A 24,924-nucleotide genomic window follows, 5' to 3' on the forward strand; every position below is an offset into this window, starting at 1 on the left:
TAACTGATAATCAGTTAAAAATATAAACAAACAGACCTGATTTGTGAACTGAACAAAGGCTTTTGACACTTGGAATAAACACCTGATGGGTAGGCTGGATTCTCTGCCCTTAAGGAAAAGAGCCCCAGCTGGTTTGAGTATAAGGTTTAATGTAAGAGACACTGGATTGGCAGAGTTGGGACAAAACTAGGAGATTCAGTTTTAGACAGTGACTGAATAGCTGAGGCGCTTGACAAATACTGACCATGCTGTCCCGAGTCCTCCAGAGACCTGTGTATGCCCCGGCTAGAGGCTCACACCGTGACTGACACTGGCCGCCTGAAGGCTTTGATGAATCTCTTTCCAGAGCCATCCAGAGACTGGCTGGCCTGAGTCAACACAGCAGGTGTCATCTTCGGGACAGGCTGGAGGAAGTGGGTACGGACGCAGACATGGGGTTGGGTTGGTGCACTTGCTGCATGAAGTGGTCTAGGAGGTGCTCAGCGTGCATGGTTAGCCTTTCCTCTCTCCCTGACTGCTGATTTTGGGAAGGAGACCATCCAATCAAAGAAAAAAGGTCTTTCCAAAAGCTATATTTGGCATAAGCTAATGCCACTGCTAGTGCTACCAGTGGCCAGGCACAGACACAGAAGGCCCTGAGGAGCTGGGCAGAAAGGAGAATGTGTGGGCGGAGCAGCAAACAGCCAGCTCACGTCCCTGCCCCAGGAGCCCGGAAGGATAAAGGCCGTGCAGTAGAGGGTAACATACGGTCCTCTTTGGTTGCGCAAAGGCCCTAGCACAGGCCTGGGAAGGGAGAGGACTGAGTGGTGCAGGCTCTGCCCTCAGGCCCCAAGCTTTAGGCTCATCACATGGAGGCGGTGATGCAGCAAGAGGCGAGGGAAGGAGACAGAGCAGTCAGGCAGAAATCCCTGGCTCCTAGGAGCTGCCCTTGTCCTTGTCATCCATGAGGTCATACCTGTGGGAATGAGCAGAGAAGGCTCAGGTGAAAAGATGACTCTTGTGTTCTCTTATAAATGAGACAAGATCTTAGGGCTCTTATACTTCAGATCAGTGGTTCTCAGCTTGGCTTACATCCTTTTTCCTTCCTACTTAAGCATCCTGGGCATTGCCAGCTCATCAGGTACTCACCACTGGGCCGCACCCTGGGAAAGGTCTATCTCAGCAAGGTCCAACTGCACCTGTGTTGGAGAATAGCAGGGGTGACATGTTACTTTTCATGTCTCCAAAAACCACGTCCTACCCTGTCACACTCCAGGTCCCAAACCAGTACAGAGGCAATTGGGTGGTGGTGTTTGCTGTTGAGTCACTAAGTGCTGTCCAACTCTGTGACTCCATGGACTGTAGCCTGCCAGGGTCCTCTGTCCATAGGATTTCCTAGGCCAGAGTACTGGAGTGGGTTGCCACTTGCTTCTCCAAACTGGGTAGTAAAGTACTATAAAGTCCATCTGTAAAGTAGCATCTCCAGGGTGCCTCCTCCCTGACAGGGACTACCAGCCTTTCCACCAGCAACCTTTCTCACCTTTACCCTGCCCTCTTACCTTCCCCAGCAGGTCACGCTCTCTTGACATGAAGGAGGAACTAGACTTCACAGAGACATCCAGCTTTCGCTTGAGGGCCTCATCCAGGGACAGTTCCCACTCAAACCTGAGGAAGGACTGGGCGTTAGGGGCAGGGCCCTTCCCAAGCCTGCCATCTCTTCACTGGAAAGCCCACTGACTGACCGCTCATTGAATTCAGGATTTAGGGTCCTCTTCTTCTGTGAGGTCTTCCTCTTGGTGCCCCGGTTCTTATCTGGCAGTAGCAACAGTGACACATAGGGATCGGGGGGATCCCGTCCATTTTGTCGAAGGGCCCTGTGACAGGAGGAAGGAGGTGACAAGGCCACCCAAGAGGGGGGACAGGTAGAACCTGGAGGGTGGACAGATAGGGTCTTACCGACAACTGTGAATGAAGCCAACCAGCTTTCGTTCTTCACTGTGGTACCAAACAGTCAGTTTCACCTGGCCCAGCGGCCCGGCTGGAGCCTCAGGGGGACTATGGAGAGATGGAGACAGCGCTGGGAGCAGGCAGTGCCTCAGGAGTCTTTAGCTTTCCTTCACATCCTCAACTGAGTCCCATCTTTCTGTCCCAGCACTTTACCTGTCACTGTGTGTTAGGCGCTGCCTGAGCTCTGGGGCTGAAGAGGTGACCTGAGGGAGTCCACTCCAGAGCTCTGGTTCTTCGCTCAGAGATGAGGAGCTGTGGCTGTAGCTATGGCTGTGAGCTTCCACCCCGGAGTGCTGGGACACCAGGATCTAGACAGACAAGAAGGTCGTGAGCCACACAGCCCTCTGCTCCCGCCTCCCCACGCCTACCATGTCTCCTGACACTCACCCCGAGCTGTGCTCTCAGTAGCACCTGCCCTTGACCGTTGCTGAGCGTAAACCAGCGGTCCAGGCAGAGCCGGTCAGCCACAAGGAGCTCAGACAGGGGCAGGGATAACGAGCCCAGCGTGCCAGAGCCTTCCCCCCGAACCTGTGAAGCGATAGGACTGTCATCAAGAGAAGTGAGCTCCTTGGCAGCCCAGTGGTTAGGCCTGGGCGCTTTCACTGCTGGGGCCCAGGTTTGATCCCAGTGCAAGCCTTGCAGCATGGTCAATAAAGGGAGAGAGGCGATTTAATCCTGGCATTCCAGGTCCAAATGCTCGGACATTCGGGTGGTTTTGGTGAGAGACTCCCCTTCATGAAGGGCAGGGAAGCTGTGATAATAGTTGCTGCTGGCCCCACTTCCCTTTTTCAACCAGAATAGACTGTATGATCTTTACTTTCTCAGCTTTCATAAATTATCCCAGTAATAACTGCACAGGGTGGGGAAAAGTACAGTAAAAATGAAATTGCTTCCTGCCCTTCCTACCCACATGTCCACACTCGACCCCAGAGCGCTTCCTATTTTCTTTATACTGGCACACTTCTAACTAAACTAACATGCCTATACCTCTATTTCATAATTTGCCAGCTTTATTATCTACCGATTCTCTACTGTGCGAGATGATTAACTGAGCTCATTTATCTCTTCTCTACCTCTGTCAGTATTGTTAATAGCTGCATTACTTTAAGTTCTTTTGGTTTCTATTCATGTAATTCTCTACTTACTGTTCTATCAACTTTGGAAGGTATTTCTTGACTCCTTACTCCAGAAAGAGTCCAGCACTCCTATATTAACTTCCCCCATCCTCTCTTCACCTCCCATACCTCATCACTTTTTGGTCACCCTTCAACGCACTGGAATCTAGTTTCTACTCCATTCCAGCTCCTAAAGTTGTTCCAATCATCAGTGCCTCCTGGTTTTCAAAGTCCATGAATAGTTTTCAGTCATTTAAGTTTACCTCTCGATAACCCTTGGTCACTTCCCGTGGCTTCTATAACCCACTCCTTCCTGGTGAGCATCCCAGTGTACTTCAGGGCTCTCACTCTCCATCTGCCCTTCATCTGTTGCAGCGCCCAGCATATCCCACCTTTGTCTGTCTCCTTTTCACTCTACACACACCCTGAGAGATCATGCTCATGCTTGTGACTACAGCTACTACCTGTTGCTTGCTCATGATGCTCAAACAAGAGGGAGAGGAAGGAACCCCACGATGGGCCAGCGATCTACCTTCCGAATGGCTGGCTCCCCTTGGATGGCCCTCAGAGATCTCAGTTTCAAAAATTCCTGCTCTGTGCATTCCCTCTGTTGGCAATGGCACCTTTATCTGTCCATCCACACTAAAAACCCAGGAGTTAACACCTAGACTGTTCTTTGCTCCTCCCCACCTTCTTCCCCTCCATGTCAAAATAACAGCCAAATATCATCTGGCCCTTGTCAATTCTTGCTTCAATTACTCTCAACAGTCTCTTAACTCATCCACCTGCCTCCAGTGTTGCCTTCCTCCAGCTCATCTTTTACCCTGACATCAACAGTCTTCATAATATATGAGTCTGGATGTCATCTCTCATTCTTTCTAGTGTTTTCCTATGCCTTTAGGATAAAATCTAAATTCTCAACATAATTTTTAAGAGCTCTTGTGATCTTGCTCCTGCCTGTCTCCATAATATATTATTTGCCTCCATTCCCTTCTTAGCCTGAAGGGTTTTCCTTTCCTTTTCCTGGTCAGGGCCTATCTACCCTTAAGCTAAGGATGCCTTTCTTACTACCCACCCTCACCTTTCCCTCCTCTTCTCCCCTCGCTGCCTTTTACCTCAGCAGTTATCAGTCTGGAAGTATTCTCTGGTTATTTTTCTCCTAAAAGGAGTATGAGCTCCAAAAAGATTAGAACTAGCTCTTTTATCTCTGAAGGCCCTGTGCCTGGTTCAGTGCCTGGACTGTGACAGCAATCTGGTAAATGTTTGTAGGATGAGTTTATAGTACCTGCAACTCCAGACTCTCAGTGTTTGGTTTCCTGATGAGAAAGGCGGCACTCTCATTCCAGACGGGGGTGGCCGTTTGGGGAACAGTCTGGTGGAGATGAGGAGGATCCTCAGTGATTGACATTTTCTCCTCTATTCCTTTCAGCCCTCCCATTCTTAGTCCTGTGGCATTTCCAATACAGTACCTTAGTTTTATGAGATGTATCTCCCACAGCAAGAGTAGCATAAGGGCTGGGAGGCTTGGTACCTTTTCGGAGCTGGAAAGAAAATACTGGTCTTAAACGTGTCCCAGTTAAGGCAGATCCCCTGCCCCATAGCCAGCGGCCCATGTCCCTATTGCCACTTGACAGCCACCACCCTCCTGGCCTTGGGCAGACAATTCTTCCCATCCCAGCACCACCCTGGGAGAGAGGAATTTGGAATTTACTATTCCAAATACACCAGGAGCATCCAAACCTAAGGGATATAGAAGGGCCTGGGAGCTATGGGGCGTGGGGAGCAGATCTCACCGGCAGGTCCTCAGCCCGCTCCAGGTAGACAGACAGCAGGGCTGCCGCAAGTTCTGCACTCTTCTGGGTCTGGATCAAGCTGTTCACCTGCAGCACCTATGGGAGGACTGGGGGGTGGTAACTGATACTCTGGAGGGCTGGCATATCCTTGAAAGCTGACAGAAGAGCTTACTTTGACCCACCCTGGGTCCTTTCCTTCTTCCAGCATCTTTCCTTACCTCCTCTAACTCAGCAGCAGTGGGGCGGGGGGTCAGACGCTCCAGACGCAAGTGTAGGCGGCCAGAAGGGACATCCTCCAGGGTCAGCCACTGCGGAAGTGGGCAGGGTTAAGACTGGAGTGTGTGGGACAGGGACCATAAGAATGAGATGTGCAACTGGATCAGGAGGACTGTTGATTCTTTGTTTTTAATATACCATCTGTGGACCATAATTGAAGCCTTTATTGAATTTGTTACAATATTGTTTCTTTTTTTTTTAATGTTTTTTGAGGTTTTTTATTTTGGGGGGTTTTTTGGCTGCAAGGCATACGGGATCTTAGCTCCCACCAACAATCAAGCCCACACGCCCCACGCCGGAAGGTGAAGTCAACCACTGGACCGCCAGGTAAGTCCCAAGGGATTGCTGATTCTCATGTCATGCTTACCTCATCAAGGAAGCCACTGTTTAAGACTGTGGTGAGACTCACTTTACACCTGTAGAGTAGAAGGATTAAAATTAAGGTCTATGGTCAAGAGCCAAGTCTCTCCCCACAAGGCCAGACGTCCTGGTCTACAAGACCCAGCTTGCCTTCCTCATTGGACCTCACCCTCTCACCTGCCCAGAAAGTCATCCTTGTCCAGGTCCTTGTCAAAAACCTCAACCTCGAGCTCTTGACCTGGGATTGATGTGACGATCACCTAGTGGGAAAATTGTGGAATCATTTCTTTTCTTCTCCGAATGATTGGATTCCCCCTCCAGTCAACTGAACCCCGGAAGTTTTCTGGACTATTTTCAGAGGTGGGGGAAAGATGGGGCAGGACTGGGAAGAGTTCTAGCCTTCAATTCTGACCTCAAAGATCTCATTCCAACGGGGATTGAGATCTTCCCGAACAACATGGCTGCGGAAGCTTCGTCCTGCCAGCTTTAGTTTGACGTAGGGGTCTGACTTGCCCTTCACTAATCCCCCCAAGAAGCGGTCTTTGGCAATCAGGTCCTGGGCCTCTAATACATGGAGCCGAAGCACATTCTGCAAAAGGGTCAGATGGGGACGTCAGATGGCAGTCAAAGAGAGATACCGGTCAGACCCAGTCTTGAAACAGGTTTTACACATGTAGAGGACTACAGTGGGCGAAGAGAGCCTAGTCCTATCTGGATACAGACTTACCTCCGTCCCAAAGCTACTGTCAGGAGTAGTGTGACAGGGTCGAGGTGGGACATCCACACTGCTGCCTGTCTGAGGGCTCTCATCCAGGTCCCAAGCCCCAGGAATACCAGGCACAGCAGGGAAGCGCACTTGTGATGTGTCCAAGTATAAGAGCTGGGAAGGACAGAGTGATTGTCGAATCAAAGCGGCTAATCAAAATTTAGCCATCAGCAGGCAAGGTATGTGGGGCCTCAGGGGCTCTGACAGGGAAACTAGGTCCCTGCCTTGGCTGGGCTCATCTCTGGAGGGGTCCCTCCATACTCACCATACTCAGACACCATCTCTTTCCCCATTTAGATCAACAAACTTTTTGTGTGTCTTCTAGATGCTTCCACATATACTAGCTCATTTCATCGCAGAGGATTCTTTTTTTTTTTGGCTGCACGTTCCCAGACCAGGGATTGAACCTGCACCCTCTGCAGTGGCAGTGCAGAGTCAAGCAACTGGAGCGCCAGGGAAGTTCCCTTTCCTTAATGTGTGTCTGTGTGTGTGTGTCTGTGTATGTGTGTGTGTGTGTGTGTCTGTGTGTGTGTCTGTGTCTGTGTGTGCGTGTGCACGTGTGCTGAAACCCAGGAACAAGTCACCTTTCCTTACTCTTAATGCCACAAGGAATCCACAAGGCCCTTCTCCGCCCATAGCACTTTCTTCACCTCCATACCCTCATAACCAGTTTCATGTAGAGACGGGAGTTAGGGCCAGAGCTGCTGAGCTGGAACCACTGGTCCAGGGTGAGTTCCGGGGCAGTCAGCAGGCGAGCCAGAGGCAGGGTCAGTGCCCCTAAAGTCAGGGCCCTGGAGTCATCCTTCACCTGTAGGCACAGGAAGAGGGGATGGGGAGAAAGATTAGGGAACAGGGAGGTACACTATGGAAATGATGACGTGGCTGGAGCTTCACTCTGTGCCAGTCACAAACCTGCTCCACTCCGGGCCATCCTTTTATAGTCCTCTGTCCACTCCACAGTCCCTTCCCTCCTCTGCTCTTTCTGGCCTCGTTGCCTGGCCAAGTTCTCATTCTGCTCTTCTCTGCCTATTTAAATCCTACTGATACTTGCAGTCCCTCTGAAAATCCAACTTCTGTCACAAAGCCTCTCTAGTTACTCCAGCCTCTGTACTTTTTCTCCAGCCATCCGAAGTACTATACTTTGGGTATTTGACTCCCACTGATTAATGCTGAATCATCTTTCCTTATATACATTTGTCTCCTCTATGAAACTAGCAAGTAAGTTTCATGACAGCAGATACTGTGTTCCATGCTTTTTCTATGACCTTAAAAGTGCTAGATGTCTGGGAGGTTGGGACTGGCATATGCACACTACCATACTGTGATAGAGATAATCAACAAGGACCTACACTGTATCACAGGGAACCATACTCAATACTCTGTAATAACATATGGGAATAAAATCTGAAAAATATATGAATATGTATAACTGAATTACTTTGATGTACATCTGAAACACAATGTTGTTCTAATTTCATACTCCAATATAAAATAAAAAACTTTAAAATATGCCAGAAAAAAAATGCTAGGTATCTAACTAGTGCTCAGTGTTCTTCTCTTTAAAAAAAATTTTTTTTTAGGAATAATTTACAAACCACAAAAATCACTCATTTGAAGTACACAGTTCTCAATTGTAAGAATGAGGCTAGAGAGATGGGTGGGGAAACGTGGAGAGTGTAAGACGTGGAGAGTCTCGGTAGATGGACTGAAAATAGAGATCATGGAATTCCCTGCAGTCCAGTGGTTTAGGACTCCATACTCTCATTGCAGAGGGCCCAGGTTTGATCCCTAGTCAGGGAACTATGACCTGGAAAGCCACACATTGAAACAAACAAAAAAAAACCCCAAGAAAATAAGAGATCAAAGGAGAAGATGCAGAGAAGAAATGGTGCAGACCTGGGAAGACAGAATAGCATATCCAGGAGGAACTGAAGGTGACTCTCACCTGCACATCGAGCTCCTGGCTTCGAGGGTCTTGCAGGAAGAACCGGAAGGCCTGCTCCCACACTGGGCAGTTGGTGCTGTAGACAGCCTGGAGGTATGCAGGACTCGGTCAAGGGTACATGGCCCAGTACCAGTTCTGTTTCTCCAGAAAACCCTTGCCCTTATGGGCAGCCTAAAGGGAACACTTCATCCCAAGAACAGTCCCCCCTCCTCCTGTCCCCACACACAATCCCTCCAACAGTGGTATCCTTGTCCTGGCCCTCACCTTGCTCTCCTGGGTCACGTCCTGGATTGACAGCTGTACCATGGGGTTGGGCTCCTTGTTCCCCTTCTTCAGCTGCGGGTGGGAGAATTCAGAAGTCATCATCTTGGTTGTTTTTGTGTTTCAGTGAAGGAAGGTGGGCTCTCATCAGAGTCTTTCCCCTGAGGTGACTCTGATCCCTTCTGTGGAGTCCTCATGTTTACGTGCTGTTGCTACTGGAGCAGAGTGGGCAGGGGCAAGCGAGGGTGTGGGAGTGCTGACCCCACGGCTTCCTGGTCACCCGCCCTCAGAAGCCACACTCACAGGAAGATCCTGGGCCCGATCCAGATAAACAACTAAGATGGCAGCCGATGGGGGCTCTGGGCGGGAAGAGACTCCGCGGTTCCACTGTAGAATCTGGCGGCGGGGTGGTAGTGGTTAGACCTTCATCCACTCAGTCCCCCAAACTTCTAGTTACCTATTTCTCCCCTGCTAGCTTCCTGTTTTGCACCGTAGTTACCTGCTCCAGTTTTTCGGCATCTGGCAAAAGCGAAAGCCATTCTAGCCTTAAGTGAACTTGGCCTTGCCCACCTTGAAGAGGGAACCACTGGAGGGAGAGGTAGAAGAGAGTGAGGTAGAGATCAGATACCCACCCAGCTCCTTCCCCACCAATGCAGTAACCACTGTCTACACAATGGGGGACACTACCCACAATCTTCCTCTTCTCTCAACTTACTTCATCCATTACTCCAGCCTGCAATACTTTCCCTACATCCAGCTTCATTCTGGGGGGAGGGGATGGTGGTGGTAATGATGGCAGTGAAAGGGAAAAAAGAAGACAGTGTTATAATTAGCAGAATGTCATTCATTGGCCCACTTCTCACCCAGAAATAACTGGCAGATCTCAGACTCCCTTCTTACACTCAGGAGGTATTTAAGTATGTGTGCATGGTGGGGATGAAGGGTAGGAAGTTGGGAAAGAAAATTATTACTATTCCCCTGGCCTGGAAAAAGATTACCTCTGGGATGTCAGTGGCCCTGGGGATTTAGACCCCTAACATAGGCAGAGTCTCACCTGCCCAAAAAGTCATCTTTGTCTGGATCTTTGTCAAACACCTCCACCTCAATTTCCTGTCCTGGGACCTCATGCACCATCACCTGAGGAACACAGAGGGATAAGGGTCTGCAGGTGAGCAGCATCCAATCAGCATCTTCTCTCAACACCTCCTGGAACTTCCCCACCTGACCATGCTCCCCCCACGCCTTGGCTCTCCCACCTCATAAGTCTCTCCCCACTGGGGGTTGAGTTCCTCATTGATGACACGACTGCAGAATGCCTGGGTGCCCACTCGCACAAGTGCATAAGGGTCTGACTTGCCCTCAATCAGGCCCTTAACGTATTTATCCTTGGAGCTCAACCCTCGTGCAGCCAGCAAGTGAATCCGAATTATGCCCTGAAGGGTAGGAGTCAGACTGTGAGAAATTAAAGACCCACCACAGGGTTCCTGAGTGAAGGCTCTATCTAGGGGGAGAGGCCGTACCCTGGGAAGAGGGGAACGCAACTGGGCCACATCTTGAAGGTCAGCCACAAGGGGCACCAATAATCGGTTAGGCAACACAAGGAAGGCAGCGATGGAATCCATGATCATGGTGTCAGAGAGGGAGCTGAATGGGGGAGTGGAAAAGGAGGTGAGCATGAGGGTCCCTGTTTCCCCACCCCCAACTATGTTTCCCACCCCCAAGAGAGACCTACAGTTAGAGGGAAGGTCTTTCTTGAGAATACCTTTTCGCTACTCTTCTACCCTCATTTTCCACCTCCTGCTCAGTCCCTTCCTCGCTGCCATCCAGCTCTTCTTTCTCCCTTTGTCCCTGCTGAGGATCCCATAGCCCTCTTCATTCTCTACCAAAATGCAGTCTCCACAGGAGAAAAACCACAGTATGAAGCTTCTCAGGAGTATTTGTTTTAGCTCCCCAACTAGGGTCAAGGCTCCTGGACGAAACCAGCTGCATTTTTTTTTTTTTTAATATTTATTTGGCTGTACTGGGTCTTAGTTGTGGCACAAAGGATCTTTAGTTGTGGTATGTGGGATCTAGTTCCCTGATCAGGGATGGAAGCCAGGCCCCCTGTGTTGAGAGGTCGGAATCTTAGCCACTGGACCACCAGGGAGGTCTCCAGGCTGCATCTTTCACTGCTCTGTACCTCTTAAACCTTCAAATCAGGGTTGGAACACTTAGCAGGTGCTCTGTAAGTCCTTGATACCTGAGTCCTGGGATATCCAGCAGGTTGGTCATCCCTGTCCAGTTGATATCTAAGGTCTGGAAGCAAAGAGCGGGGGGATCAGGACACAACACATGGGGGCATGGTCATTCCCATGCAACTGTTGCCAGTTCCCTGCCAGTTCTCAGCCTGCGTGTCAGTTCCCTCCCCCATTCCCCACTGGGGAGATGAGGTGGCCATCCTCTGCCTCCCAGTCCTCTCTGCTTCCCGCATTTCCCTACCGCTCCTGGATGTGTTCTCTTACCGGGCGTCGGATGAAGAACATTGACACAGCCCCCACGATAGGAAGGTCCCCCATGAGTGGTTCGAGAATCACCCGTAAGACACCATGTAGCTGGGGAAGGAAGAGATGAATAAAGCCTTTCCTCAGAAAAGGTCTTTTCCCCCTCCCAGACCTCCTCACCCTTGGTTTTCCCCACCTCCCACTTTCCCCATCTACTGAAACTCCAGGGAAAGGCTTCTTGTGGAGGCCCCAGGTGTGTGCCCTACCTGCATGCCCTTGACTCCTGCTTTGCAGAAGTATTTCTTCACTTCCACATCAATCTGAACGTCACCTACATAGCTGGGTGTTGGGGAGAAAGAGAACAGAGGGTAAGTCCTAGGCTGAAGTGGGGTGAGGGGAGTAAAGTAGTCAGAATGACCAGGAAGGGGACCCGGGAAAAGTGGCAAGTGGCAGGACCTGATGTTCAAGTCCAGCAGGATCTGTTTTTTGCTCTGACCAGTGTGAACCTTGACTCCAAGGATGCGCAGTGGCTGTAGAGAGATGAATGCTTGAGAGGGGAGGGAAAGACCCCTTTAGGCCACCTGCCTCCCCCGTCCCGATCTCTTCCCTTCCATTCTTTCCCCTCCTATACAAGTACCTTTTCACCCAGTTCCACTCGTGTAAATGTAAATGTCTGCAGGTGGGGGTTAGATCCTCGAACAGCTGGGGCCACAGTTTCGGCGAGAAGCTTCTCCATATATTGGCCCAGGAAGGGCCAGACCTGGGCCACAATCTGGGAGGAAAGGGAGTTGGTCACAGAAGAGCCTTGCTTTCCCTCTAAAGGCAATTTCCTTTAGAATCCTCCCCATGGGGAGGCTAGAATTGAAGTGTGGCAGGGTCTGGCAAGACAGACAAACCCTATTCCCCCTCATGAAAACAAAAACCAGGACAATCAACCCTCACCTTATTGAGCCACTCAGCCTTTTCCACATCTGGGAAGCTGACCTGGAGGTGGAAAAAAATGGAGATAGTGATGAGGCCTATCCTTTGCTTGTGGTTCCCTGCTAAGATGCCCACTGGCTGCCCACTGAGAACATCTAAGTGTGACAGGGCCTCCTCACACCCGGGGGTTGGGGGAGGAGCCGGATGTCTTGAGGATTCAGTCCTCCACTGGGCTTGGGGGGCACTGAGATCTCTTTAACAAAGGGAGCCAACAGAGTTGGCCACACAAAGTTGCTTTGCAGATAGCTCCAGGGTATGAAATGATGACAGCTGCTGAGGCGGAGAGGAGGAGGGAGGAGAAGAGCACATTCTTTCTGGAGGGGAAGGTCCTGACAAGTAAGAGTTTGAGGAGGAAATCCTGGGATCCTGGCTCCTTTTACCAGCCTTCCTTCTGCCCTTGGAACCACTGCTTCTACACCAAGAGGTGATGCAGGAAGCGGCTCCTGAGTTAGGGAGGGGCCAGAAGAGCTATTTGGGCCCAGGCTGGTGTCTTCTTTCTTTTTAATCAGTGTGACTCCTTTCATGGAAAGGAAGTGTACCTGTGCTTTATACTGGGGGAGGAGGAGGGGTAGTCGCTTTAGGACAAAGATTAATTTCTCTGATGAGGAGGAGAAACAGAAACAGTTGCTGCCTGGGCTCCAAGTCCTGTGGGACCATTGCTCCCCCTTTCTCCTCCCTAGTTCAGAGTCTGGGAAGCATGGCTATGTCTGCCAAGTGTCAACTTTAATTTCCCCCAGACCGGCAGCTGTGCTGGGAGGAGCGGGAAGGGAGGGGCCGGGAGGGGCTGGGTAACGGCCTGGGCACCTGCAAGGCCTGAGAGAAGCCATCCGGGCCCCTCACCACAGCAGAGGGGGCGAAGAAAACGGGTCCTGGCTTCAACCCAGCAAGCGCAGCCCGCAGTCCGGAAAAGGGTGGGGCCGGCCAGGGGCCGTGGAGTGTCGGCAGCGGGCACTGCAGCAGTCGCATGCGCCCCCCGCCCCCCCCCGCCGCCGCCGCCAGCACCCCCGCCCTTCGTCCAGCAGCCGCCTCCGCTGCTCAATGGCCCAGCCACCCCAGGCTAAAGAAGAAGAGGGTCGGAGGGTCTGTCCAGGTGCGGGGCCTCGACTGGTCAGTGCTCCCAGGGCGGGTCTCAGGGTACTTGAGGATAAGAGCGGGAAAGGGGAGAAAAACCTTATGGCCTTAAATGGGTATTAAAAAAAAAAAAAGTCTTGGGGAAGACAGGAAAAAGGAGGAAACCCTCTGAGCCGCCACCGGAACGGGGATGCCCAGGAGCAGAGTGAATGGCACCAGAAACAAGGAGGGGCATTGGAATGGTAGGTTGGAGGAAGAGCCACGCCTGAGACGGGCTTCCCAGATGTTATTACTGTTCTTGCCTAAGCGTGGAGGAAGAAGTCCTGATTTTGTGGAAGAATCGGGATCCGGGCGTGCGGAAGGGGGTGGATAGTCGCTCTCAAGAGTGGCGCGTCCCAGCAAGCAGGCGGCTAGCTGGCCAAAGGGGTAAATCTGGGGCTCATCGTCCCAAGGTGGGGAGCTGACTTTAAGATAGGGAGAGCCCTCGAACTGAGGCGCTAAAGGGGGGCTATTCTGCACTGAGGATTGAAGGTGGTCGCTCACCCAGGCAGGTAGCTCTCGATGGCTCATGTAAAGAGTTTTCGCCGTAAGCCGTTCTTCATCGTCCAGCAGCTGCCGCGCGACTCGAAGGCTCCGTTCTTTCTCCTCGCGGACCCGGCGCCAGCCCAGATAGAGGGCGAGGCCGAAGAGCACAAAACCCACGCTGAGTCCCATTGCCCCGGCCAGGTACACCGGCACCAGCACCAGCAACCGCCGCCCGAACGAAGTCAGCACCGCCAAGGCCTCACCCGCCGCTCCTGGGCCAGCAGGTTGGTCCCCAGAACTCTGCTCTGGCTTTGCGTGAGCAATAAGGGGCTGGTCAGGGGGGTCGGAGGGAGGGTAGGGCTGGTCCACCGGGCTGGGTCTGGGGCTGGAGCCGTCTCCAGGAGAGGGCTCCATGCTGCCACCTCAGGGAGGACCCGCCCAACCCAGAGATCAGATAGAGGTTGCTTAGTTTTGAGACTAGCTCCCCGGCTTACAAACCATAAACCCCAAAATGGGGGAGGGGATATCAAGCCACGCCCCTTCGTTCTGACTATTTGGGTTGGTCCGCACCGCATAGACGAAGGTGGAGTCAAAAGCTCGAAACCCCGCCCCCTTCCGCGAGGAGGGGGAAAGGGCTCGGGAGAAGCAGGACCTTCCTGATTGGACCTGAGTGTCAAGATGGGCGGCCCGGGATGGCGGGAAAAGGAGGTAAAGGCTAAAGACTACCATATGATTAGTTAAAAAGAGGAGGAGGCGTGGCTACCACTTAAAGCGGAGAGGCGGGACCAGGAGCTCCCCCACGTGGGATTGGCGTGCCTGTGGTATGACGTCATGCGGAGCCGCACCGCTAATTACTCGGTTTTAGAGGTAGATTGAGTAGCGAAGTTGAGGGGTTATGGAGGGTCGGGATTTCCTTCCACTCTGTTCAGACGATTTGGTAGAACTTGGTCTGGGATTCCTACGTGTTAATTTGTCTCCTTTTCCTTGTTTTCATTCTTTAAGCATATTCCTTATCCTTCCACTTTTTTTCTGGCTGTCCTTACAAAAGGAAAGGAAATTACCCTATTTGGAATGAAAGTGTTCAGTGACTTACCCTATCTTGTTCCCAGTCTTCTGCCTCGTCTATGTAATGACAGCCTCTGGAAAACAAAAAACTGGAAAGTCTGAAAAGTAGAGTTTAGATAATTCAGACTTCAGGCAAGGAGTTGGGGGTGGGGTGGAAAGCAGGGGTGAATAGGAAGTGAAGTTTTTTTATCTTTAGAAATCTCCAAGTATGTCCATTCTGCCTCCAAGAATTAGTCATCTCTATTTTAAAGAGATTAAAACTAAACTGGATCCAAAGGGAGATGGGGGCTTAGCTGTAGCAGAAGTGATTATATTTTCCAAGAATTTCTGACTTTGAGGAACCACTAGGACACTAAAATGGATAATCAAGAGTAATGAGACAATTCTCTCATTTGCCTGTGTTACAAGGAAGGTTTAGAATATAGTCAGATGTGGAATTCAGTGCTACACTGCATTGTGTAGGTTTAGGAATGAAAAAATTCAGGGTACACTGAATGAGGACTCTTGTTACCAGTTAACTGGACTTAAAGTGTTGTCTAGGGACTTAGAAACTGGGCTGATTGAAAGCCCAGGAGGGGCGGATTGGCCATGATTACTTTTTAATGCAATATATGTGGGGCTTGTGTTACTGTTTGATTTGCAGCTGTTAAAATTTTTATTTAGCTCTGCAGGGCATAGATTTCATCAGGCTATGTTTCATTAAAGCTGTTTAAAACTTATCCCTGCCCAGCCTTCCTCCCTTAAATTTTCTCACTTCCCTTTCTGTACTTCTCTGAAACAGTAACTAAACTGCTTCTTTCAATCTGCAGAACTGTATAAAGAACAATTTTCTGTCTATGTTTTCCATATCCTGAGATGAGCAGGTATAAAAGGAGTTCAAGGGGTTATTTCTGATTCCTTGGAGGAAGTAAGAATGATTGGTCTGCCCACCAGCTGATGAAACAGAACCACAGCAGGAAAATGGATGAACATCCTTAGAGGAAAACCTTTCTAATAAAACTAAAATTTGCCAAATACTGGAGTAGAGGGAAGGAGTCCCTTAGGCTGGGGGATGAAGAGCGTGACTTATGGAAGTTCCTTTCCAAACTTTTCCCATTTCTCATCCTATCCAGATCAGACCCTCCTACTGAAGACAGTGTGTGGAGAACAAAAGCTCATCCTCAGGAAGGTCTCTTCGCAACTGGCACCCAGCAACCACAGAATCAGCAGCTGCAATGCAGGCACCAGAACAAGTAAACAGGGTGGGTCCCCACCCATTGACAATTCTGCTGCCCAGGTGCCACCTGGTGGTGATAAGCAGTAAGTGGGTAACAGGAAAAGGATGGTCATTTGTTAGAGGAAGTGTCTAAGGGAGGAGAGCATTGAGACTTCCTGGTTTTGCATTCTGCCTTTGTATGTAAATTACAATTGCCTCCCAGGGTTGGAAATGGTAACCTGGTCCCTGACTACTCTTCAAGATGGCAGTGGCAACAAAATTTGAGGAAACTTCCTCTGTATTCCTTACAAGTTACTGGAAGGTAGTGGTCCCACTGTTGGATGGCTGTATTATTAGCACTTATCTTATGCCAAGCTGGAGTCAAGACTATCTGAAGAGATTCGTGGATCCATTCTTTACTAGTTGTGGAACTTTGGGTAGATAACCTTTAAGCCTTTCTCCTCTGGGAAACAAGTACAATAATAATGCCCATTGTGTCAATGAAATACTGCATGTAAAGTGACAAGCACAGTGCCTAGGTTTATGTTAAGTACTCACGTTAGCTATTTTCTAGAACTATCTGCTTGTGCAGCAAGACAGGAACTTTATTAGGTAGCCCTTCAAATATCTGAAGACATCTATGGGGTCTACCCATGGTCTTATCAATTTTTTTTCCCAGATACCCCACTGGTTTGCCAATGGCCTTCTCTAAAAACTATTTAGAAGAACACACAATACTTTAGAACTGACTCCTGTCAGACAGACATGGTACAACTACTATGTTTACAACGCACAACTATGGTTCTTCTATCCTATGGAGCTTCTAGAAAGGTGCTAGAACACAACAGGCTCGTAATATTAACTGCCTTATTATGAAGAATATTTTAATTTTTTTGCAGCCAGTTGGAAGTCCCATGTTGCTCTCATGTGAATTATTGCTAATATAGAGCTCTACATTTCTCAGGCAGGTTCAAGTAATTTTTAGGGGCAGAGTCAATCGAAATTGACACTTCAGATTAGTCAATCCAAGTTACTGACATTTCCAGAATTACTTAGTATTTTTTTTTATGTTGGTGAGTAGGCTTTTCATATTTTTATACAATGAAAAAAATATAGCCCTTGGGTATATCTCTAACATGGATATGCTCATCAACATTTACTAGGCACAAACGTTTGGTTTTGATTCCATCAAATTCTACTATTAACTGACCCATAATTATTCTTATCTGCAATGACTTAGGTGAGAAAGAGGAAAGCAGTTTCTGCCATCTGGGAAATGGCCTGACACAGCTGGCCTTTGGAATTATTAGGGGGCTGACCCGGGTTCACAGGTACTGTTGGACAATCTCACAAAACACCAACATCAGACAAGGGTACTCAATGATTGTGATGAAGTGAGTCAAAAAAACAAAACAAAAACCAAGATCACAATTTTGTTTAAGGGCTAAATGAGGTCAGTGTGCAAACCTTAAATTGCAAACATCTCCCTCTCCCAGCTAACGAGTGACTACTGCTTCATTACTTATTGCAGTTTCAGCTTCACTTTAGTCTGTCCTTTTTCTAGATAAGATACCCAGTCATACAATTTTCCCTGCTTCCCTAACAGCACCCAGTTTAGAGTGAAGCTCTATTTCCTTGAACCTTCTCCAAACTCAATGAAAGTCCAAGTCCTATAGGTCCTTTCTAACATCCTCTTGCAAGACACACTATAGTTCCACATGGTGTCCTCTCTCCATCATCACAGTGTTAAATCCATCCAACTTACTCAACTGTAGGTATATTCTTGGTGGTCTTTAGCTGGTGCACATTAAAAAATACATACAACATCTACAGTTTCCCAACTCTACCTCTTTAGAGATACTTGGAAAAAAAATAAAGTTAGCTCATCAGTTTGGCTAGGACAAATTCATGTTGGTATCTATGATCACATTTGTCTAAATGCTCATAAACCATCTCTTTAATAATCCAGAATTATATCAGAAAATCAACATTAAGCTTATCAATGTGTGGCTTCTAGAATCCACAAACAGTATTTCAGTATTTGCCCATCTTCAGTCTTTTGCACCCCCTCCCCTTTTTAAAAATGACTGGCCTTGACTTAGCCCACCATCTCCAATCCCAGGTGTATACTGAATGATCCAACAAACAAGAGCAAGAGGTAGCACGAGATACGATGGGGGAAGAATAAACCAGGATCACTTTCTCTACCCCCAAATCCACTGTCCCATTAGACTATTCCCCTGAGCTGTTTCCCCTACATCAGCCATGAGCTGAGGAGGAACTGAGGTTTGGCTACTGGGACCCTTGGCCTTATTGACTCAACTGGATTTAAAACTTCTGTGGTCCTATGTGGAAGCAGAGGGAAGTAAGGGATGAACCCCAAGGCTTGTGTCCCCAGAAGAACTCTCCTTTCCCCAGCACCTCTTAAGCCTTGAAGGCTTAAGGCACTGGGAACTGAGAAAAGGATACGGTAGGAGGGACATTGCTGTCAACAACTCAAGAGAGGAACTGCCACCTGCCCTGCTCTGTTTGAATAAGGGAAGGATCTGTCGACACATATCCCATTCCCATTTCCCAGCACATCCACCCTCCTTAGTACCTGTCCCCCTAAATGACCCTGGGAGCCCTAGTTACTAAGGCAACCTGGGGATAGTACATGCAGATAGAAACCAGAATGGATGGGACTATTTTTAAACTAGACGAGGTGGCTCCAATGGTTTTACCCCACAAAGTACCTTCCCTGAAGCCCCATGTGATCTTGCTCTGGGCTCCTACCCTTCTTCACTGGCCTTCATCCATCCTCACCCAAGCTATGTGAGAATGGGGTCTTTATTCCATTTTGGCATGACATCTATTTACTGCTCCCATCTTTCACACAGAATATCTAAGCAAGTTTTCACTGCCTCCTTTGTCAAAAATAACTTTTTTTATTTCTTTGGAACGTGGTTGGCCCTGCCCTCTGGATGTCCAGGTCAAGCCAAGGTAATGAATGCTCCCCTAGTCTTTGGGCTGGAGTACTACGGTCCCCATCTTCCCACGGGCCCAGGAGCAGTTCCTGTATTGTCCAACTCAACTAGGCCCCAAACTATCTGAAGGCTCCTAACAGGCCTTCTCTCCTGGCCACCCACTTCCTATTCTTTCCTGGCTTCCTCTCTGGGCAGGGTATTTTTTTCTTCCAAAGCCAGTGCTGGAACCTGTGCTGTGCAGAAGAGGACAAGACCAAGGATGTCCCCCAAATTCCCATCAGAGGACACACGCCCCTCAGTCAGTCCTTCGTCTGTGGCCTTCAGTCTGCACTCCTACGCAAGCCCAAGAGGCCTGAAGGAAGATGGACGAGAGGAGCCTCGTAAAAGGCAGGTGGGAGGAAACACACCAACCCAACCCCTTCTCAGAAGCAAACTCCTCGCAGTCTCTCATCCTAGTTCATGAGTGAGCCCTTCAGACAGGGCCCTGGAGGACTAGGCGAGTGGGTGAAGGCCCCTCAACTCCAGCCCTGGGAGACTATACCAGGGGAGTGTCCATTAGCCCCATCAGTGTGGCATGGCTGTGATTCGCATGCTCTGGGAAGCGATGGGGTAAGTCACCATGGGGGTGGTGGTGTGGCTCATTGTGATTCCTGCCAAGGGTTGGGCCATCGATACAGCCACAGGGGCCACAGGAGCCACTGATACAGCCACAGGAGCCATGGAGACAGGTGGGGGTGCCATTCCCTGGGCAATTGTCTGAGCCAGAGCAGCTGACAGTGGCGCGATCTCTGGGTTCAAGTGTGGGGGTGGGGGTGGTGGGGCAGCAGGAGGTGCAGCATTAGTTGGAGGAGCAGCCGGAGCTCCAGCAGGGGCCACCAGTTCTTGCTGGGACACAGGGCGAGGCTGCAGAGCCTGGCTGCTGAGAGTAGTGTGAGTCTGGGCAATGCCATGGTTAAAAGTGGCGACAGTACCCACGGTGGGGGCCAGAGTCTGTTCAGTTGCTGGTGCAGTGGAGCTCAGGGTCATGACCTTGGCCTGATTGCGGAACTGCGCATTTTGTTCCAGCAGTACTTCATTGGTAGCCAGCAGGTTGCTGACCTGCTTCTTGAGCTCCTCTACCCGCTTCCTGAGCATGGCATTCTCCTCCTCTAGCAGTCTGCACTCCACCCCTCGGGGTGGAGCGAGGCTGTAGTCATAGGATTCAAAATGTGGACCATCTGGGGGGCAGCATCCACCTCGCCGGCGCTTGGGGCCTGGTTCATGGTCCTCAAAACCCCTGTCAGGGAGGTCGTAAATATCATAGAGATCATGACGTCGTCCTGGGGGAACGGGGCCTGTTGAACCCCCACCACCAGCGCCGCCTCCACCCCGAGCATCAAACTCAAAATCCCGTTGCAGGTGACGGAACTTGCACTTGGCTCCTCTCTGGCAGTCACCCTTGAGAAAGTCACGGCAAATTGGGACCTCCTCCTTCCCATTTGGTAGGTCAGCTGGTGACAGGCCTAGGCCGGCTGCCACTTTCTGCCTCAGCCGAGGGGGCAGCTCTCCTGTCTTTTTATAGCCATCCTCATCCTCCTTGGAGCCATGGATAAATCGGCAGTTGGGACGGCTACACTCCTTGTTCTGGAAGTCATGGCAGAAGATGAACTCGTTTTTGCTTACTCCCAAGTTGGACACCTCACTCATGTCTGGATGGCGATAGCGGCAACGCTTCCCTCGCTTGCACACATTCCTCAGGAAGTCTCTACAGATGGCATCTGAGCTGGCCCCGCCACTGCCTGCCCCTGTCCCACTGGCCTCCTCGCTGCCACCACCTCCAGGGCCTCCACTGCTGCTCCCAGTGCCGTTGGCATAGCTGTCCCGGTCAGGCATCCTGGTCCCTCCCAACTCAGGGCTTTCTTCCTTTTCTTGCCACTCTTGGTGACCGCTAGGAAAGAGAAGAACTGTGTCAACACTGGAGTCCTCCAGGAAAGCCAAACTTTTCCTGACTATCAGGCAATCCAACAAGAGGCAGGCCAGAGGGACAATGTTATTGGAGATGGAGAAGCTATCGGATGAGCACTCTGCCTGGACTGGCTGGCTTATCAGAAGTCCTGCCCAGGCCCTGTGCTCCTGGTCTGTGTCAGAATGATTCACACTTGCCTGGCTGATGGAGCAGAAGAGAGTTGGGGTGAAGCCACCTCATATAACCATTACATGCCAAAGAGGCAGAGGGAGGGAGAGATTAGTGTTGGATTTTATTTCACCTCCTGAACTGACTTTATTAAATTTGTGGAAGCAAAATTAAAACTGCTGTCGGTGTCTGATCAGGTTAAGAGGAGACTAGAACTCTGGCTAAGATAAGCTGGTGAGCTACTAATGGCAATGGATAATGGGATACTGGTGACATTGCCTCCCTGACCCCCTCTTCCATGGGATGTCAGGCGAGGACTCTGTGAAGAAACAGATATCCAGACCCCAGGAAGTCCTGAGTAAAGAGACTGGTATCACCACCTTGAGGGCAATATCTAAATTTGTCATTTTTTGGAGTTCGCTCCCAGATTACCACTATTCTCAACTCTAGGATGGTCAGCCCCCTTCTCTCCATTTCAGGGGAAGAGTTCAACAGCTAGCATCTCCACTTATAGACCCCCAAAGAACAAAACCATTTGTGGCAAGATCAAGGCAATAGAAAGGTGTTAATTTCACAGGCACAAGTAACCTGTTTTTCTTCACTCTATACCCCTCCTACCCTCCATGGAAAGATCTCACTGACATCAAACCACATCATTCCTCACTCCAAGAAGATCTTCTTTATTTATAGACGCTATAAAAGCTTTTTAAGTCTCCTCTTTCCCAAGAGATCTCAGGAATGTCAGTCCACTGCCCTGGTTCTAACCCTCTCCTTTCCCCACCCCCAGCAAGACTAGGAGTCCCTGCTACCACGTGTCTGACCTCCTAAGCCTTTCCTAAGCAGTGTTCAGGCTCCCCCTGCTGTTCAAATAGGAAAACTTCATATTGTTTCCCCTTGAGTATAAGGGAATCTTTACAACTTCTTTGGCCTTGATGCCCCCAACCACCCAGTCTGTTGCCTTGACTTTGCTTTCAAGGCAAAATGATCCCGAAAATATACCGACTGGATCACAGGCCAGAGTTGCAAAAGAATCTGTAAAAGAGGTCCTCTTCCTCCAACCAGAGGTAGTCCCAGAATAGTAAAAGCAATCAAGGAAAAGAGTGGGAAAAGAAAAGATACAAACTTTTACTAAAAGGGAACTGACCTGCTGAATAATAAATGGCATCTATCCAAGCCTGACCCATGTTACAAGTCCCACCAGAAGCAAATCTCTTCCCCACCCAACTTTCCCAGGATTGCGTGATACCTGAGGTAGCTCAGGTGAAGTCCGGGGCTCCTGTGGGTCTCCACCTCCACATCACTGCTGGGTTCTGAGCAGGAGAAAAACAACAGACTTGGGTGTGAGAAGGGGTAAGAATGGAGAACTACAGGGTGGTTGCTGCTGCAAGAATGAAGTCTGACAAAATGGAAAGAGCTCTAGGCACTCCAAGATTTCCTTCGGATTCAAATTGAACTTCCCCTGTCAAGGGGAGAAGCTGCTAGTAAGAAGAGTAGTATGGGACAGCACTAATTTGGATGGCCTAGGAAAGAGAGTTGGAAAACCAGCTCTGAGTGAACAAAGGGTAAGGGACGCTTCTCGAGATGAAGGAGAATGTAGGGATCAAAGCCCGGAGTCGGGTCGGGGTTAGGAACTCCGAATAGGGGGCCGTGCAAGGGCTGCGACTGACAGTGCAATGGGATGGCGGGTTAGACTTGGGGGCGGTGATTATGACGCTTCTCAACACCCAGAGTTTGGGGGTGGGGGGAAAAGTCCTAGGAGTTTCCCGGAGCAAGTCTTTGGCCTGGCAGGTTCTGTGCAGTGCCGCCGGAGCTCTGCCGGGGACCACATGAAAAGGACACTAAGGGAGCACGAAGTGAAGCGGGGAAGGGAACTCCAGGTGACATCAAGCAGAGGGGATGGGCAAGGGTGTGACGTCACGGAGCTGGCGTTTGCTGGCGAAGCGGGGTCAGTCAGAAAAGGGGTTCGGCCCTACGACGTGAGGAACAGCCAACTCGGTCCTGGGGGGCCTTGTGTAGCCCGGCCGAGCCCAGCCGCTGGGCCGGCCCCGACTCCTCCCCTCCGGGCGCGGCCTCCACCTAAGTCTCCCGCCTCCCTCACCTGCCGCCGCCGCCGTAGTTGCTGCTGCCGCCTGCCGGTCCTCTAGCTTCGACAAAGAGCCGCCTACCCTATCGCCCTTCCGCTTCCTGCGGAAGAAATGACGCTCTAGCTACCAGACCCGGAACCACACTCTGTGGTGTGCGAAGTACTTGCGCGACTAGCAGCAGGAAGTTCCCAGCAAGCTTTGCGTGTCACCATGGCAACCCGACCCAAAGCGGAATTCTGTAACTTGGACCTAGATAAGAGCGGACCTGGTTGCTCCTATGCCCGCGAAATCAACTTGAAAACGTCCCTGGCCTTTACGTCCTTTCCAGGAAGTAAAGGCCACCCAATCCTCTAGCAGCTCATCAGACCGGAACCCACACCTCTCCGCCCCCCCGACTTGTAGATATAAAGCTTGACTTTTTCTACAACAGGGAGTAGAGACAGACTGTACTGATAAGAGAATCCCCAGCTAGTGTAACCATAAAAAACCACGTAACACACAAAATTTTTCTTCAGCTAAGACAGCAAAAGAGATGATTTATTGTACACGTTACATTCAGCCACAACTGAGAAGAGAACTAGTCCATAGTTATCACAGGTCCAAGGCAATAAAAGGGACGGCTTTGATATGAGCAAGGTAGGTCTCTCAAAGGTGGTCAAGGCGAGCAGAGTGGCCATAGATGTTCCAGATCCATTGAGAAGTTCTAGATAGTAGGCATGCAGTCCACACTTTGTACCAGCGTCCCTGGCCTCTGGCTTCCCTTGTTTCTGCTTCTGTGGCTTCCATAAGTGTACAAGTTTACTTGGACCTCTGCCTCATCTTTCTTCTTTTGCGCTTCAGCCTGAAAACCAGACATAAGAATACACCTCGGGCCCACAAACCCGAGTTCAGTCTTTCCCTCCAATCTTAAATGTGCACCCAATACAAAGGACAGGTAAAATCAACCAACACTACGATTCTGTCGTCTTCTGCTCAATTCATGGCTTTGGCCAGACAATGCTCATAAGTTGTTTTGGATTTCTAAACCAAATGTTCGTCCCAAGTTTTGTCCACTTTCCTTCACTCTCCCAGCCCCACCTCCTACGTCCCAGCGTACCTGCGCATTCGCTTCTTCCTCCACTGGCAACCGATTATAAACCAAGGACAGAGAATAGAACAAGATATCATTAGTTTCAGTAACAATGTTTAGATAGAGTTATGAAGAACATTAGGGGAGGCTTCCTCGGTGGCTTAGAGGGTAAGGAATCTGCCTGCAATGCAGGAGACTCAGGTTCAATCCCTGGGTAAGGGAGACTACCTGGAAAAGGGAATGGCAACCCACTCCAGTATTCTTGCTTGGAAAATTCCATGGGCAGAGGAGCCTGGCGGGCTACAGCCCACAGGATCGCAAGGGTCGGACACGACTGAGCGACTAACACTTTCATAACTTCCATGAAAAGCACTACTTAGAACCGGGTGGATTCTTGATCAAGTAGGAGGGCTTAGTCGCAATAAACCACATCAACAATCTGGACTGCTACCTGGATCCCAGACGTAAAACCCTGAATCCTGCCTGCATGCGCTCTCTCCCACTTTCAGCATCTCTCGCCACAGAACTTACCTACCACCTATTCTGCTTTTCCCCACAGAACTTACCCACCACTTAATATGCTTCTCCTCAAACTATCCTTCCTCTCCCACTAGCTCATTAGCACAACCTAAGAACCCGGCGAAACCGGAACGATGGCCGATTTCCCTTGCCAAGGTCTCCCCTACCAACTGGCAATTCTTACAGCTTTAGCTCACTGGCAGGGACTGCTTACCTTCGCTCTCATGGCGCAGAGGTTTCTACGGGTAAAGAAAAAAAGTCTGCGGTTAGTTTGCTGTAATGATGGTAAGTGCAGAGATCAGATGTTTATGGATTGTAGTCGGAACACGAACACAGCCATCACTAACACTCACC

At 50.0% G+C, this 24,924-nt stretch overlaps 2 protein-coding genes and 1 long non-coding RNA gene across 8 annotated transcripts; all 3 read right to left on the reverse strand.

Moving 5' to 3' along the window:
* Positions 1 to 61: 61 nt before the first annotated feature.
* Positions 62 to 14,025, reverse strand: ESYT1 (extended synaptotagmin 1). 6 transcript variants are annotated; one of them, XM_068972143.1, is made up of 31 exons: positions 13,578 to 14,025; positions 11,925 to 11,966; positions 11,620 to 11,754; positions 11,439 to 11,512; positions 11,249 to 11,321; positions 11,004 to 11,093; positions 10,742 to 10,797; positions 10,023 to 10,146; positions 9,759 to 9,935; positions 9,557 to 9,639; positions 9,218 to 9,266; positions 9,002 to 9,088; positions 8,806 to 8,898; positions 8,506 to 8,577; positions 8,242 to 8,328; positions 6,955 to 7,104; positions 6,258 to 6,410; positions 5,943 to 6,119; positions 5,708 to 5,790; positions 5,538 to 5,586; positions 5,113 to 5,202; positions 4,895 to 4,990; positions 4,571 to 4,642; positions 4,387 to 4,473; positions 2,374 to 2,514; positions 2,140 to 2,294; positions 1,936 to 2,034; positions 1,722 to 1,853; positions 1,539 to 1,644; positions 1,129 to 1,178; positions 62 to 955 (listed from the first exon to the last, which is right to left on the reverse strand). In XM_068972143.1, exons 1-31 carry the CDS (start codon positions 13,971 to 13,973, stop codon positions 916 to 918), a joined length of 3,318 nt encoding a protein of 1,105 aa, XP_068828244.1. In that variant the 5' UTR covers positions 13,974 to 14,025; the 3' UTR covers positions 62 to 915. The 6 variants fall into 6 exon arrangements, with proteins under 6 accessions (XP_068828244.1, XP_068828243.1, XP_068828242.1 ...); XM_068972142.1 differs by having other exon boundaries at positions 8,506 to 8,607; XM_068972141.1 differs by having other exon boundaries at positions 11,249 to 11,512.
* A 5,324-nt stretch (positions 14,026 to 19,349) lies between these two features.
* Positions 19,350 to 22,193, reverse strand: ZC3H10 (zinc finger CCCH-type containing 10). Its single transcript, XM_068971163.1, has 2 exons — positions 22,145 to 22,193; positions 19,350 to 20,712 (listed from the first exon to the last, which is right to left on the reverse strand). Exon 2 carries the CDS (start codon positions 20,655 to 20,657, stop codon positions 19,350 to 19,352), a length of 1,308 nt encoding a protein of 435 aa, XP_068827264.1. The 5' UTR covers positions 20,658 to 20,712; positions 22,145 to 22,193.
* A 1,308-nt stretch (positions 22,194 to 23,501) lies between these two features.
* On the reverse strand, positions 23,502 to 24,924 carry LOC138078444 (uncharacterized). The gene is made up of 3 exons (XR_011144829.1): positions 24,785 to 24,924; positions 24,079 to 24,101; positions 23,502 to 23,823 (listed from the first exon to the last, which is right to left on the reverse strand). It is a non-coding gene; the product is annotated as an uncharacterized lncRNA (long non-coding RNA).

The sequence above is a fragment of the Capricornis sumatraensis genome, chromosome 4, assembly GCF_032405125.1.
Source record: "Capricornis sumatraensis isolate serow.1 chromosome 4, serow.2, whole genome shotgun sequence".
Lineage (NCBI taxonomy): Eukaryota > Metazoa > Chordata > Mammalia > Artiodactyla > Bovidae > Capricornis > Capricornis sumatraensis.

Excerpts from the sequence above, each read along its gene's own strand:
- ESYT1 (XM_068972141.1), bottom strand. The coding sequence starts at position 13,973 with ATGGAGCCCTCTCCTGGAGACGGCTCCAGCCCCAGACCCAGCCCGGTG. Across the intron at positions 5,587-5,707 it reads AAGGATGACTTTCTGGGCAG|GTGTAAAGTGAGTCTCACCA; the intron begins GTGAGAGGGTGA and ends TCTACTCTACAG. Across the intron at positions 2,035-2,139 it reads CGCCTAACACACAGTGACAG|TCCCCCTGAGGCTCCAGCCG; the intron begins GTAAAGTGCTGG and ends ATCTCTCCATAG.
- ZC3H10 (XM_068971163.1), bottom strand. The coding sequence starts at position 20,657 with ATGCCTGACCGGGACAGCTATGCCAACGGCACTGGGAGCAGCAGTGGA.